Source organism: Struthio camelus, chromosome 16, assembly GCF_040807025.1.
Source record: "Struthio camelus isolate bStrCam1 chromosome 16, bStrCam1.hap1, whole genome shotgun sequence".
NCBI lineage: Eukaryota > Metazoa > Chordata > Aves > Struthioniformes > Struthionidae > Struthio > Struthio camelus.
In genome coordinates, this window is record NC_090957.1 from 674,188 (window position 1) to 687,780 (window position 13,593).

The following is a 13,593-nucleotide window of genomic DNA, read 5'->3' on the forward strand; positions in this document are numbered from 1 at the left end:
GCAAAGCGGGAGCGAGCGGGAGATTGAGGACAGCGGAGGGGAGCCTCGCCGCGGGGCGGGGAGGGGGGAGCGGGCGACCCAATGGCGACGCGCGTTACATACGGCGAGGCGGCGGCCGGCCAATAGCGGCGCGGCTTGCAAGGCGGCGCGGCCCGGGGAGGGGGAGGAGGGCGATGGCGGCCATTTTGAGCCGGGCCCGTCGGTGGCGCCTCGATGGCCGGGCGGCCGCGGCCGGGCGGGCGGCGCTGAGCGGGGCCGGCGGCGGCGCCATCGCCATGGACGTGCGGCGACTGCGGGTCAACGAGCTGAAGGAGGAGCTGGGCCGCCGCGGCCTCGACACGCGCGGCCTCAAGGCCGAGCTGGCCGAGCGGCTGGCGGCGGCCCTGGAGGCGGAGGAGGCCCGGCGGGGGCCCGGCGGGGCCGGCGGCGACCAGGCCCCCGACGGACACTGTAAGGGGGCCCCGGGGCGCCCGCAGCCCCCTCCCTCGCTCCCCGCCCCGCCCGGGCCGACGGGGCCGCCTCCCCCTCCGGCTACCGGCGGCCCCGGGGGCCGGGTCCCCCTCGCCCGCCCGCCCTCAGGGGCCTGGGAGCTGCCTCCCCCCCCACCCCCCCCGGAGAGGGGCCCCGGGGGGGGTCCCGTTCCCCCCCGAGAGGGGCTCCGAGGGGTCCCGTTCCCCTAAAAAGGGCTGTGAGGGGGGTCCCATTCCCCCCCCCGAGAGGGGCTCCGAGGGGTCCCGTTCCCCCCAAAAAGGGCTGTGAGGGGGGTCCCATTCCCCCCCCGAGAGGGGCTCCGAGGGGTCCTGTTCCCCCAAAAAGGGCTGTGAGGGGGGTCCCATTCCCCCCCCCCGAGAGGGGCTCCGAGGGGTCCCGTTCCCCTAAAAAGGGCTGTGAGGGGGGTCCCATTCCCCCCCCCCGAGAGGGGCTCCGAGGGGTCCTGTTCCCCCAAAAAGGGCTGTGAGGGGGGTCCCATTCCCCCCCCCCGAGAGGGGCTCTGAGGGGTCCTGTTCCCCCAAAAAGGGCTGTGAGGGGGGTCCCATTCCCCCCCCCCCGAGAGAGTCTAGGGGGAGGGTCCCACCCCCCCAAAAGGGCTCCGAGTGGGTTCTTTCCCTCCCCCCAAGAGGGGCTCTGGGGGGGGTCCCTTCCCCCCCCCCAAAAAGGCTCTAGATCCCCCCTAGTGGTCTAACCCCCCCCACCCCAGGACTCTGCCCCCCAGTGCGCCGGGTCTCCCCCTGATGCCTCTGGGTTTTCTTTCCCCCTTAAAGCCTGGACCCCCCCCCCCGCCCCAGCTGCTTTCCCCCTCAGGGCTCTGGATCCCCCCTGCCCGGGGCTCAGGGGCTGCCCGAGAGGCCTGAGCATCCCCTCTGCCCCTCCCCGTGGCCCGCAGCCTCCCTCCTGCTGTGGGACCCCCAGACGCCCCCCCCCCCGCGAACCGCTGTGGCTTTGGGGATGGGGGGGCCCCCACCCCCTCGTCGCAGCGGGGCCGGGCCTCGTCGCAGCCCCCCGCTCCGGGACGTCCGGGCTCGGCTTCTCCCTCCCGCGCGCGTCGCCCGCACCCGGAGCATCGCCACCGCGGGGGCGGCCGGCCGGCAGCACCGGCCCCGGAGCGCCGCGGGCGGATGGGTTAGCGCGTCCGGGGGGCGCGGAGCCGGCCAAGCTGCCGACCGCGTCCCCATCGGAGCAGGAAGCGCCGCTTGGTTGGGGCCGGCTCGAGCCCCGAGCGGCTCCCGCCTCCCCGTCCGGCGGCGGCGGCTGTCGGAGGCCGTTGCCCGTTGCGCTGCCCCGCTGCGGGCTGCTTTCGGGCTCCCCGGCTCGCCCAGGCGGGAGGCGCTGCCGTTCGGGCTCCTCCTGCGCCGCCCGCGGGTTCCTAGACGACCACGGGGTAAAAAGCCGTAAAAGCGAGCGGTGGGGCGTCTGCAGCGCCTTGGGTCGCTTCTTTTGATGTAAAAACAGAGCGATTCTGCACTGTGTGCCTGCTGGGTGTTGGCTGGCGGGCGCCGGGCGTTTGCCCGGGCCGGGGGTCCCCTCGCTGACGTCTCCGGGGCTGCCGCGTCGCTCGGCGGGACGAGGCTTTCGGCGGCGCCCCGGGCTCCGGCCGGTTTCGGAGCTCGCCGCCGTCTGGCTGCGCCGCCTGAATGAAAGGTTTTTTTGTTCGCCCGCGTAGCAGCGGGGCAGCCGGGCGGCGTTCCTTCCCGGAGGCGCTCCCCGCCGGCGGCTTTCGCGCTCCAGGAGCGGAGGTGGCGGCCCGGGAGGCGCCGGGACGCGGGAGCCGGCCGCGGCGGCAGCCTGGGGATCGCCGTCCTGGCGCCCCGACGCGCCGCGAGCTGCCCCGCGCCGGGTCGCGATCCTCCGTCCTGGCCGCTGCGGGGATCCGCTCTCTGCTCCCGCTAAACACCAGAGCCCCCCGATTCCCCCCGCGCGTTCCAGCTGGCCTTGCCCGTACAAGAAACGCGTATGTGTAGCCTAATTTGCAATTTTTCTTTCTGCGCGCGAAGATGGCATCGACAACAACGCGCACCAGAGCGAGCCGCAGGGCTACCCGTCTTACGAGCACGGCAACGTTAAGCAAGAGAACGAGTCCAGCTACGAGAGGCGATCTCTAGAGCAAGAGCATCCCGCCTTGCATCAAGGTAGGAGGGTTTTGTCTGAGCGCCGCCCTGCTCAGCCCCGTGCCGGCGAGGACAAAGGGCCCTCAACGCCGTAGTGCGGGACGGTGTCCAGAAAGCGGCCCTGAAAGCGGACCGACCTCCGCAGGAAGAAACGCGATCTTTGCTTTCTCCTTCTCCCCGCTGTCCGCGTCGCCTTAGAGCGGGCAGAGCTAGGCCAGGCTCAGAGCAGGAATCGCTTTCCCGGCTTCCCCGGCCGGACTGACGGTGATTTTTGGCGTGGAGCTGGCTGCGCCGGGGGCGCCGGCCGGCTCCGCACCCGCGCGTGCCGGAGCGGAGGGTGCCGCGCGGCGTCTCTGGGGCCTCTGCCCCGTTGGCGCAGCGGGGGCAGCTCTGCTGCCGGCGGCAGCTAGGAAAACAGCCGGGGAAACGGGGCTTTTGGAAGGAGGTTTTTTGGGGAAAGGCTCCCGGGGAGTGAAAGCCGAGGGCCCGCTCTGCCGGCGAGCGGCGCCGCTGTAACCCCGCGTGGCGTTCCGCCCGCAGAGATGAAGACGGAAGTCAAGCAAGAGGAGCCCGCTCCTGCCTACAACATGCCACCTCCCAGCTACACCGCCCCTGCTCCTGCCTACAACATCCCACCGCCACCCACCTACAACGCACCCCCGGCCGGCTACGGCGCGCCTCCGGCCGGCTACAGCACCCCGGCCCCGACCTACAGCGCGCCTCCGGCCGGCTACAGCACCCCAACCCCGGGCTACAGCGCGCCTCCGGCCGGCTACAGCGCCCCAGCCCCAGCGTACAGCGCACCTCCAGCCGGCTACAGTGCGCCGGCCCCTGGCTACAGCGCGCCCCCAGCCAGCTACAGCACCCCCGTCCCGGCGTACAGCGCGCCCCCGGCCGGCTACAGCGGCCCGGAGCCGTCGCAGCCCCGGCAGCAGCCGCAGGCCCGCAAGCGGCCCTACGAGGAGCCGCGGGGCCGGGGCTACTACGAGCACCGCGAGGACAAGAGGTGAGGGGGGGGCTGGGGGCGCGGGGGCCCGCCGCGGCCCCCCCCGGCTCGGGGCCGGCGCCGCCCTGCCCTCCCGCCCGAGCCCCCAGGCGGACCGGCTGCCTTTGCTCCCCGCTGCAGGGGCCGCTCGCCGCAGCCCCCCGCGGAAGACGAGGAGGAGGACTTCGACGACACGCTCGTGGCCGTCGACACTTGTGAGTGCGCCCGGGGCGGGCTCGCGCTCCGCTTCCCTTCCGACCCGAAAAACGGCAGCGGGGCGAGGGGGGAAACGAGGCTGCTTGCGGGTCTTGCTGGAGCGCGCCAAGGCCTCGGCCGGCGCGGGAGCCGCCCTCGGCCTTGCGGAGGGGCCGGGGAGACGGCGCGTGGCCCGGCTGGGGAGCGGCCCGCCCCCACCGCTGGCCGCCTGCCGGCTCCCTGCAGCGCGGTCGTTCCTCGCGCTTCCCGGCACCCGTGACCGCGTTTGCGCTCCCCGGCCTCGTGGCGAGAAGCCGCCGGGATCCTGGCGCTTCCCAGGGAGCGGCAGCGCCCCGGCGCCAGCGTCCTGCCGCCCGCGGGAGCCCCGCGAATCCGGGGGGCGGCGCCGTCTCTCCCCCTTTCCCGTCCGCCGGCAGAGCGGCCGGGACCAGGCGCGGTTCGCGGCGGCGGGTTTCGGCGCTGCGTTCCCAGGGCCTCGCTGCGGCGCCGCCGCTCCGGCCTGACGTCCGGCTTTTCCCTCTCCAGACAACTGCGACCTGCATTTCAAAGTCGCCCGGGACCGGTACAGCGGCTACCCGCTGACCATAGAGGGCTTCGCCTACCTGTGGTCGGGCGCCCGAGCCACCTACGGAGCGCGGCAGGGCCGGGTCTGCTACGAGATGAAGGTGAGGATGAGGAGCGCCGCCGCCGCCGGAGAGGGCGGCCAGCTGCGTCCCGGGCCTGGCTCGGCCGTCACGCGCCGAACGAGCGCGTTTGGGCTCAGCCGCTGGCTAAGGGGGACCCGTCTCTGACTCCGATCGGGCTGGCGGGGAGCGGGGCTCTTCCCCGAAGAGAGCGGCTCCTCGGGACCGGCGCGGCCGCACCCGGAGCGACCCGGCCGCTGCGATGCGCCACGCCGCCCGCGCCCTTTCCCAGGCGCCCCAGCTGCTTTCATTGACCCTGCGGTTGGCAGCGGCGCTGGGAAGGCGCCCTGCGCGGCCACCCCCCCGCAGCTTTCGCTCCCCGGGACCTCACTAGTGTTAACGGCAGCGGCGCGGGCCTCGCCCCCTCGCCGGCCGCTCCTCGCCTTCCTCCTCCTCCTCCTCCTCCGCCAGCTGGAAACTCGAGACGCCGCGTTCCCTCGAGTCGCGCCGCTCCCCTTCCGCGGGGGGGCGAGAGCTTGGCGGCCCCCCGGGCGGCCGCTCGCGGTGAGCCGCAGCCTGGCTCGAAGCTCGCTGCCCTGCTGCAGGCAGCCTGGCGGAAAGCACAAAAGCGCACGAAAAGGGGGCGGCGAAGAGCGGGGCTGACGGTCGCGCCGTGGGGGGCGCAGGCGGGGCCCGTCCCCGTCCCCAGCGCGGCCCTGGGAGCTGAGCGGCTGCGTAGGGCGCCCGGGCGCCTAATAAATCCCTCCTCCCTCCGTCTCGTTGCTTCTCTGCTCGCCTGAGGGGACGAAGCGCGATGGAGGTCGGGAGGCTTTCAGCCTGACTGCGCCCGTCTCCGCGGCTCTCGTTTCTCTCCGCTCCGCCGGAGCGGGCCGCCCCACTGCCTTTCCCCCGGCGGCTTTCGCCCGCCTCGGTGCCCCCGGTTGGCGCAGCGGAGCCCTCCCACCGCGAAGGGCCCAGGGCGGGATGTGTCTGCCCCGCTCTTAAAAACAGCGATAATAGCGAAGCAAACAACCGAGACAGCGGGGCTCCCCGGGGCCCATCGCAGCTCCCGAAAGCAGCCCCAACGGCCGCTCTGGCCGCGAGAGCTCGGCCGGCGGCGCCGACGCGCGGGGCGGGAGAGGGGCCGCGGGGTCCGGGCAGGCGCCGGCACCCTCCGCGCGCGCCGGCGGGGAGCCCCGGGGTACCGAGCCGGCTGCGCCGGGCGCCCGTCCCCGCCGCGGCGGAGCGCCCTTCTCCACCCGCCGGGTCTCTAGGGGAGCCGTTTCCAACCCCGTTTTCTGTTCCCAGGTGAACGAGGAAATCTCGGTGAAACACCTGCCCTCCACGGAGCCCGACCCCCACGTGGTGCGCGTCGGCTGGTCCCTGGACTCCTGCAGCACTCAGCTCGGTAAGAGCGGCCGCCTCGTTTCGGGGCCGCGCAGGCCCTTCCGCCGGCCGCGGCCGGGCTCACCCGGCCTCCGCCCGCAGGCGAGGAGCCCTTCTCCTACGGCTACGGCGGCACGGGCAAGAAATCCACCAACTGCAAGTTCGAGAACTACGGCGAGACGTTCGCGGAGAACGACGTCATCGCCTGCCTCGTGGTGAGTCCCCCCCGCGCGCCCCTAACGGCCCCGTCCCCCCCGCGCGCCCCCAACGGCAGCCCGGCCGGCGGCCGCGGGGGCTCGGTCGCCGTTGGCAGCGTTCGGGGTGGCGGCGCGGTCCGCCGCGGCCGTCTCCCCCCTCCTCCGCTTTGTTTTCCTGGTTTTTCCGTGGGACGAGGGGGAAAAACACCAACCCCCGGGCGCCCTCTCGAGTCGCTTCCGTCTGTAAGCTCGGTCCTGCCCACGCCAGCGGCCGGGCCCGTCCCGTCCCTGCCGGGTCCGGCAGCGGAGCGAGGGCGAATCCAAGCTTGCGGCGCCGGCCGTGTCTGCATCGCTAGAGGGAGCTGGCAGCCCGCGTGAGCGAGCAGCGCGCCTCCGGCCCCGCGCGCCTCTCCCTCCGGCCCCGCGCGCCTCTCGGCGGCCGCAGCCGCGAGATCAGAGCCGCCTCTGTTCTGCCTCGCGCGCTCGCCAGCGCTCGGCCGGCTGGCGGTTTCGCTGCCTCGGTGCGGCCTGTCCGCTTCCCGGCAGCTCTGCGGGGAATAACAATTTACAAAACGGCGGGGTGGGTCGCAGCTGGCAGAGCTCGGGGTGCCCCCGCTGGGGGAAGGGGAGGGTCGCGCGCTCCAGCGGCTTCCGGCAAGTCCGGCCTTCCCCGAGCAGCAGCACCCCGTCTCCCGCGCGTTAGCCCGCAGCCGGTAAAGCTGAGCCTGAGCCTACGCTTCCAGGCGTTAAAAGCAGCTCGCCGGCCCCTTCGGCGGGCAGAGCCCGCGCTGTCGGCCGCCCCGTGGGGGCCGCGATGCCGGCTGCCGCCAGCTGAGCTGCCGCAGCTCCTCCCTAGCCCCGCTCCGGGCCCCGGGAGCGGGCGGGAGCGCCGCCTCGCCGCCAACGGGACCTTTCCCGGCAGCGGGTCGCGCGGGATGTTCCCTGCTGCGTCGCGGTGCCGCGTTCAGCCCGACGGCGCGACGCGGCTCGCCTGCGTCGCTCGCAGCAGCCGCGACCCCTCTCTGCCTCGTTCCGGGCTCACGCTGATGACGTTTTCGCCCCTCTGTAGGACTTCGAGTGCGGAGAGGAGGTGGAAATGTCCTTCATGAAGAATGGGAAGTGGCTGGGTGTAGCCTACCGGGTGCGGAAGGAGCTGCTGGGCGGCCAAGCGCTCTTCCCCCACGTCCTGGTGAAGAACTGCGCCATAGAGTTCAACTTTGGCCAGCGGGAGGACACCTACTTCTCCGTCCCGCCGGGTTTCACCTTCATCCAGCACCTCCCCTTAGCGGAACGTGTTCGCGGCACCGTCGGACCAAAGAGCAAAGCCGAGTGCGAGGTAGGCGGCGGCCGTCAGCCCAGGGCGCCCCGCGCTGGCGGCGCGGCGGGAGCGGGCCGGCTCCCGCCTGCTTCCTGGCCCGTCTCGGCTGCGGAGCGCAGCGTAGCGGGTTGAAACGCTGCCGCCGCCGCCGCGGGGAGATGGGTCGGCCTTGGGACGCGGCGCGAAGGTTTGATCCGCTTGCCGACGGCTCGGGATCCGAGTGCGCTTTGCGTTTCAGATCTTAATGATGGTCGGCTTACCCGCGGCCGGGAAGACGACGTGGGCCATCAAGCACGCGGCTGCCAACCCCTCCAAGAAGTACAACATCCTGGGAACAAACGCGATCATGGATAAGATGAGGGTAAGGAGGGAGAGGGGGGGTTGCAAACCGAGGGCAGGCGGAGCGGCACCCTCCTGCGCAGCCTTTCACGACCAGCTCTGCTTAGACGTGCCGCAAAGCGCCGTCGCTTCTGCAGAGCGGATCCGCTTTTCAACGAGTCCCCGGTTGTAAAAACGCTCGGAACTGTGGCAGTTCTGCTTCTGAACCGTTAGAAGGGAAAGGACGCACGGGACGAACGCCAAACGCGTAAAAGCGCGGCGCCTGACGGGCGGCGGCTCCAGCGGGTAGCGCGTTGCGTGCTGAAGCACCCGCCTGCTCCGGATTTCCAGGTGATGGGGCTGCGGCGTCAGCGCAACTACGCGGGCCGCTGGGACGTCCTCATCCAGCAAGCGACGCAGTGCCTGAACCGCTTGATTCAGATCGCCGCCCGCAAGAAGCGCAATTACATCCTGGATCAGGTACCGGCGCGCGGCGCCCTCCGGCCCCGGCCTCCCTGCGCGCGGCGCGGCGGCTCCTCGCGCCCGAGCGGGGCGCCGACTCCTCGCCGCCGCTGGGTAGCGGGGAGCTCGCCGCGTTGGTACCGGCGCTTTATCGACGGCGGGTTTGGGCGTGAGCGGGGACGGCCGGGCGGCGGGCCGCTGCCCCTCGGGGGCCTCGGAAGCGGGGCGGCGGGGCCGAGCCTGCCAGGGATGCGGCGCGGCGCCGGCGCGTCTCCTCCGCCGGACGCTTGGGGGACGCCGAGCTCTGCCCGCTCGCCGCCCGCGGCCGAGAGCGCAGCGCCGAGACGAGGCGGAGAGAGGCCTCGGGCGCGAAGGCGGCTGCCGGCCGTGACCGCCGTCCCTCGGGATTACCGCGGCGAGCCCCAGCTCCCAGCCCGCCTCCGGGCCCGGCGGCTAACGGGCAAGGCCGAGGCGCGCGGCCGCGCGGCGGCTTTATGCCGTGCTAATAATAACGGGGAGGAGAAACCGCTGGATTTAGCAGCAGCCCTTAACCGTTTCCGAGCCGGCCGGCGCCGCGGCGGGCCGTCCGCTGGCCCCGAGGGGCGCGCCTGCGGGACGCGGGGACCGCGGCCGGCGCTCGGCGGCGCGGGAAGCGAGAGCAGCGCGGCGCGGCGGCGAGGCGTCGCCGGGCAGCGAGGTTCCCCTTGGCGCTGGGGCCGCGCTGCCCCGGGCGCGGGCAAAGAGGAAGCGGAGAGGGGCCGGAGAGGATCCGATACCGCGCAGCACGCGGGCTCCGCGCCGCCCGAAATCACGAGCGCTGGGGCGAGCCGCGCCAGAAATAGCGCGGGGAAGGCGGCGCCGAGGGCCCTCGCCGGGCCCCTTAGCTCTGGAAACCGCTTGTCCGGCCGGCGCGGGGCTGACGTCTCCCGCCGCAGCCGCTCTCCCCTCCTGTTTGCCGGCGGCGCCCCCTGCGAGCGGTTCGTCCCGCTCGGGGACGAAAACCTGCTGCTGCTGCTGCTGCTGCTGCTGCAACCCTCGCTTCGGGGTTGGCCCCGCGCGCGGGGAGAGGGCGGGCGAGGAGGGCCGCTGTCGCCCTGCCCGGTGGCGGCAGCCGAAGCTTTAAAAGCGGCCGAGGGCCGCGGCGAGCGGCGCGTCCCGCGTGCGGGAACCTTCCCGGGTCCGGCGGCGCCCGGCCCCTCTCCCTGCCCTAAACGTTAACGTGTCCTCGCCCGGCGCGGCCGCTTCGCCCGGCGGTTTAGCTCCCGGTTCGGCTTCTCGCCGGGGCGAAGCGGCGCCCGCGCGGCCCTGCCGCGGAGCAGGGAAAGCGCCAGGCGAGAGAGTTCAGCGCGGGCGGCCGGGCCGGGCCGCGCTCCCCGCTGCTCGGGCAGGGACAGCCCAGACCCCGGCCGCCGGCGCTGCTGCCCTGGAAGAGAGTAACCCGCGTCAGGCCGAAGAAGCTGCGAATAACAAACAGTTTTTGCCTCTTCCTTGTCGCTGTTGCTAGACAAATGTTTATGGATCTGCCCAGAGACGAAAAATGCGTCCTTTTGAAGGTTTCCAGCGCAAGGCCATCGTCATCTGTCCCACGGACGAGGATCTAAAAGATCGCACCATAAAGCGCACGGACGAAGAGGGCAAGGACGTGCCGGACCACGCCGTGCTGGAGATGAAAGGTAGGAGCCCGGGAGCCCGGCCAGGGCCGGCCGCGGGCCTCGGGCCTGCCCTTCCTCCCCCTCCTCGTCCTCGGCGGCACCTTTCCGCCCTCCCTGCGGCGAGGGCAGGGCCGCCGCCGGCAGCCCTCTGCGCTTGGCCGCGCCGGACGCGAGGGGGCAGAGGCGGCCGGCTGCCGCGGCGGGGGGACGGATTGACGCTGGCGTCTTCTCCCAGCTGGGCGCTTCTTTTAATTATTATTATTTTCTTTCCCCCCCTGCTCTTTACCCGTTTCCCCCCGTCCCCGTCCTCCTGCCCGGCCCCGCGGCCGCCGCCTCGCTCGTCCCCTTCCCTGCCCTGCGCCGCGGGCCGGGGGCGGCCGCCCAGCTAACTTCACGCTGCCGGAGGCCGGCGACTTCCTGGACGCGGTGCTCTTCGTGGAGCTGCAGCGGGAGGAGGCCGACCGGCTGGTGAAGCAGTACAACGAGGAGGGCCGCCGGGCCGGCCCGCCGCCCGAGAAGCGCTTCGACGGCCGCGGCGGCGCCGGCGCCGGCGGCTTCCGGGGCCGCGGCGGCTTCCCGCGCTTCGACGGCCGCGGCGGCGGCCCCCCCGGCGGCACCCGCGGCGGCGGCACCGGCTTCCAGAACCGCGGTGGTGGCGGCGGCGGCGGCGGCAGCTTCCGCGGCGGCACCAACAGCGGCGGCGGTGGCGGAGGTAAAGCCGGAGCCGGGTTCGGCGCGGGGGGGTGAGCGGGAGCGGCGGGTCCCTGCGCCCGGAGCCCCCTCCGGCTTCGAGCGGGGAGAGCGAGCCGGGCGCCGTGTGCGGGTGCCGGCGTCGCCTGTCGCGGGTCCTGGGGTCACCTGTGGGTCCCGGCAGGTCCGGGGGTCGCTGTGCAGATCCCACGGTCGCGTGTGTGGGTCCTGGCAGGTCCGGGGGTCGTGTGTGCGGGTCCCAGCAGGTCCCAGGGTCACGTGTGTAGGTCCCAGTGGGTCTCGGGGTCATGTGTGTGGGTCCTGGCAGGTCCCGGCGTCGCGTGTGCGGGTCCTGGGGTCCCTCCTGCCCCCGGGACCCCCGTCCGCCTGGCGCCAGGGCCTGGGGGCGGCCGCGGCTCTCCCGCCCCGGAGGCAGCCGGCGGGTCCAGCCCGGCTCCCACCTCCTCTCCCTTAGGTTTCAACCGAGGCAGCTACACCCAGAACCGCTGGGGAAGCAACACCCGCGACAACAACTCCAGTAACCGGGGCAGCTACAGCCGCAACACCCAGCCGCAGAGCAGCTACAGCCCGGCCCGCACCCAGAGCACCTACAAGCCGAGCGGCGGCACGACCCCCACCAGCAGCAGCAGCGCGCCCAGCACCTACAGCCAGGGGCAGCAGGTGGGACCTGCCGGGGGCAGCCCCCAACCGCCCCCCCCGCGCAGGGGGACGAGGGTCGGGGGGCCTCCAACCGCCCCCCGGTGCAGGGGGTGAGGGTCAGGGGGGCCCCCAACCGCCTCCCGGCGCAGGGGGATGAGGGTCGGGGGGTCCCGAACCGCCCCCCGGCGCAGGGGCTGGCGCCCCCGAACCGCCCCCCGGCGCAGGGGCTGGTGCCTCTGCACCCCCTGGCACGGGGGGCCGAGGGTTGGGGGGGCCAGGACATGCTGTGGGGTGGGTTGGGGGGCCGGGTCGTGCCGTGGGGCAGCCCTAGCCTGACCTGGCCTGTTGTCTTCTCTGCCGCAGCCCAGCTACACCCAGCCCTACACCCAGGGCAGCTACAACCAGGGCGGCTACACCCCCAGCTACAACTACGGCAGTTACAGTGGTTACAGCCAAAGCTACCCCCAGCCTCCCCCCCCCACGGGCCAGACCTACAATCAGCAGAACTACAACCAGTACCAACAGGTGAGCGCGGGGACAGACACGGGGAGGGCATGGGGGACACGGTGACACCCTGGGGGACACGGTGATGGTACGGGGGATGTGGGGACGGTGTGGTGACACCCTGGGGGACACAGTGACAGCAGGGGGGACTTGGGGACAGGGTGACACCCCGAGGAACACGATGACAGTACAGGGAGCATGGTGACACCCTGGGGGACAAGGGAGTGGCGTGAGGACAGTGTAGTGACACCCCCGAGGAACATGATGACAGCTCAGGGAGCGTGGTGACACACTGGAGGACATGGGGGTGGCATGAGGACAGTGTGGTGACACCCGGGGGGGACAGTGACAGCAGGGGGGATGTGGGGACAGGGTGACACCCCCGAGGAACATGATGACAGTACAGGGAGCATGGTGACACACTGGAGGACACCCGGGGGGGGTGTAGTGACACCCTGGGGCACACGGGGGTGGCATGGACATGGGGACAGTGCGGTGGCACCCTGGGGGACACAGTGACGGCAGAGGGGATGTGGGGACAGAGTGGTGACATCCCTGAGAGACGTGATGACAGCACAGGGAGTATGATATAGTGACACTCTGGGCCACACGGGGATGTCATAGGGGACACGAGGACGGTGTGGTGACACCCTGGAGCACGCGGGGGTGGTGGGGGACGGGGGGCCGGGGCGGTGACACCCTGGGGGGGTGTGGTGACACCCTGGAGCACACAGGGGTGGTGGGAGGACGTGGGGCCGGGGCGGTGACACCCTGGGGGGGTGTAGTGACACCCTGGAGCACACAGGGGTGGTGGGAGGACGTGGGGCCGGGGCGGTGACACCCTGGGGCGCGCGGTGACACCCTGGGGGACGTGGGGCCGGGGCGGTGACACCCTGGGGTGCGCGGTGACAGCCGGGGGGGGGCGGTGGCCCCGCGGGGGCGCTCACGCCGCTGTCCCCCGTGTCCCCCCAGTACGCCCAGTGGAGCCAGTACTACCAGCCGCCGAGCCAGTGGCCGCCCTACTACAGCAGCTACGACTACGGCAGCTACGCGGGCAGCTCGCAGGGGGGGGCCAGCGCCCAGTGACCCCCCCGCCCCCCGGCTGCTCCTGCCTCCGGAGCCCCCTCGGGCCCCCCTGCCGCCCCCCGTGTCGGGTGCTCCCCCCCCCGGCCCCAGTTCGGGGTGCTCCTGCCCCGCCCCGCCCGCCCCCCCCCCGGTTCAGGGTGCCGCCCCCCCCCCCCCGGCCCCAGTTCAGGGTGCTCCTGCCCCGCTCCCCCCACCGCCCCCCGGTTCGGGGTGCTCCCCCCCCCAGCCCCAGTTCGGGGTGCTCCTGCCCCGCTCCCCCCCACCGCCCCCCGGTTCGGGGTGCTCCCCCCCCCCCAGCCCCAGTTCGGGGTGCTCCTGCCCCGCTCCCCCCGCTGCCCCCCGGTTCGGGGTGCTCCGGCCCCCCGGCCCCAGTTCGGGGTGCTCCTGCCCGCTCCCCCCGCCGCCCCCCGGTTCGGGGTGCTCCCCCCCCCAGCCCCAGTTCGGGGTGCTCCTGCCCCGCTCCCCCCCGCCGCCCCCCGGTTCGGGGTGCTCCGGCCCCCCAGCCCCAGTTCGGGGTGCTCCTGCCCCGCTCCCCCCCGCCGCCCCCCGGTTTGGGGTGCTCCCCCCCCCCAGCCCCAGTTCGGGGTTCTCCTGCCCCGCTCCCCCCCGCCGCCCCCCGGTTCGGGGTGCCGCTCCCCCCCCGGCCCCAGTTCGGGTGCTCCTGCCCCGCTCCCCCCCGCCGCCCCCCGGTTCGGGGTGCCGCCCCCCCCAGCCCCAGTTCGGGGTGCTCCTGCCCCGCTCCCCCCGCCGCCCCCCGGTTCGGGGTGCTCCCCCCCCCAGCCCCAGTTCGGGGTTCTCCTGCCCCGCTCCCCCCGCCGCCCCCCGGTTCGGGGTGCCGCCCCCCCCCCAGCCCCAGTTCGGGGTGCTCCCCCCCTGCTGCCCTGCAGTTT

General features: G+C 73.6%; 1 protein-coding gene across 3 annotated transcripts; it reads left to right on the forward strand.

Annotated features, from left to right (window-relative positions):
• The first annotated feature begins 198 nt into the window (after positions 1-198).
• HNRNPUL1 (heterogeneous nuclear ribonucleoprotein U like 1) lies at positions 199-13,576 on the forward strand. 3 transcript variants are annotated; one of them, XR_011134852.1, is made up of 16 exons: positions 199-450; positions 2,493-2,627; positions 3,147-3,612; positions 3,733-3,806; positions 4,333-4,472; positions 5,739-5,838; positions 5,919-6,031; positions 7,083-7,349; positions 7,570-7,692; positions 8,001-8,129; positions 9,616-9,784; positions 10,149-10,475; positions 10,929-11,134; positions 11,477-11,638; positions 12,590-12,766; positions 13,560-13,576. XR_011134852.1 is itself a non-coding variant. In XM_068910063.1 (15 exons), exons 1-15 carry the CDS (start codon positions 276-278, stop codon positions 12,701-12,703), a joined length of 2,700 nt encoding a protein of 899 aa, XP_068766164.1. In that variant the 5' UTR covers positions 199-275; the 3' UTR covers positions 12,704-12,814. The 3 variants fall into 3 exon arrangements, 1 of the variants encoding a protein (XP_068766164.1); XR_011134853.1 differs by lacking the exon at positions 13,560-13,576 and adding an exon at positions 12,897-12,917 and having other exon boundaries at positions 12,590-12,755; XM_068910063.1 differs by lacking the exon at positions 13,560-13,576 and having other exon boundaries at positions 12,590-12,814.
• The last annotated feature ends 17 nt before the right edge of the window (positions 13,577-13,593 follow it).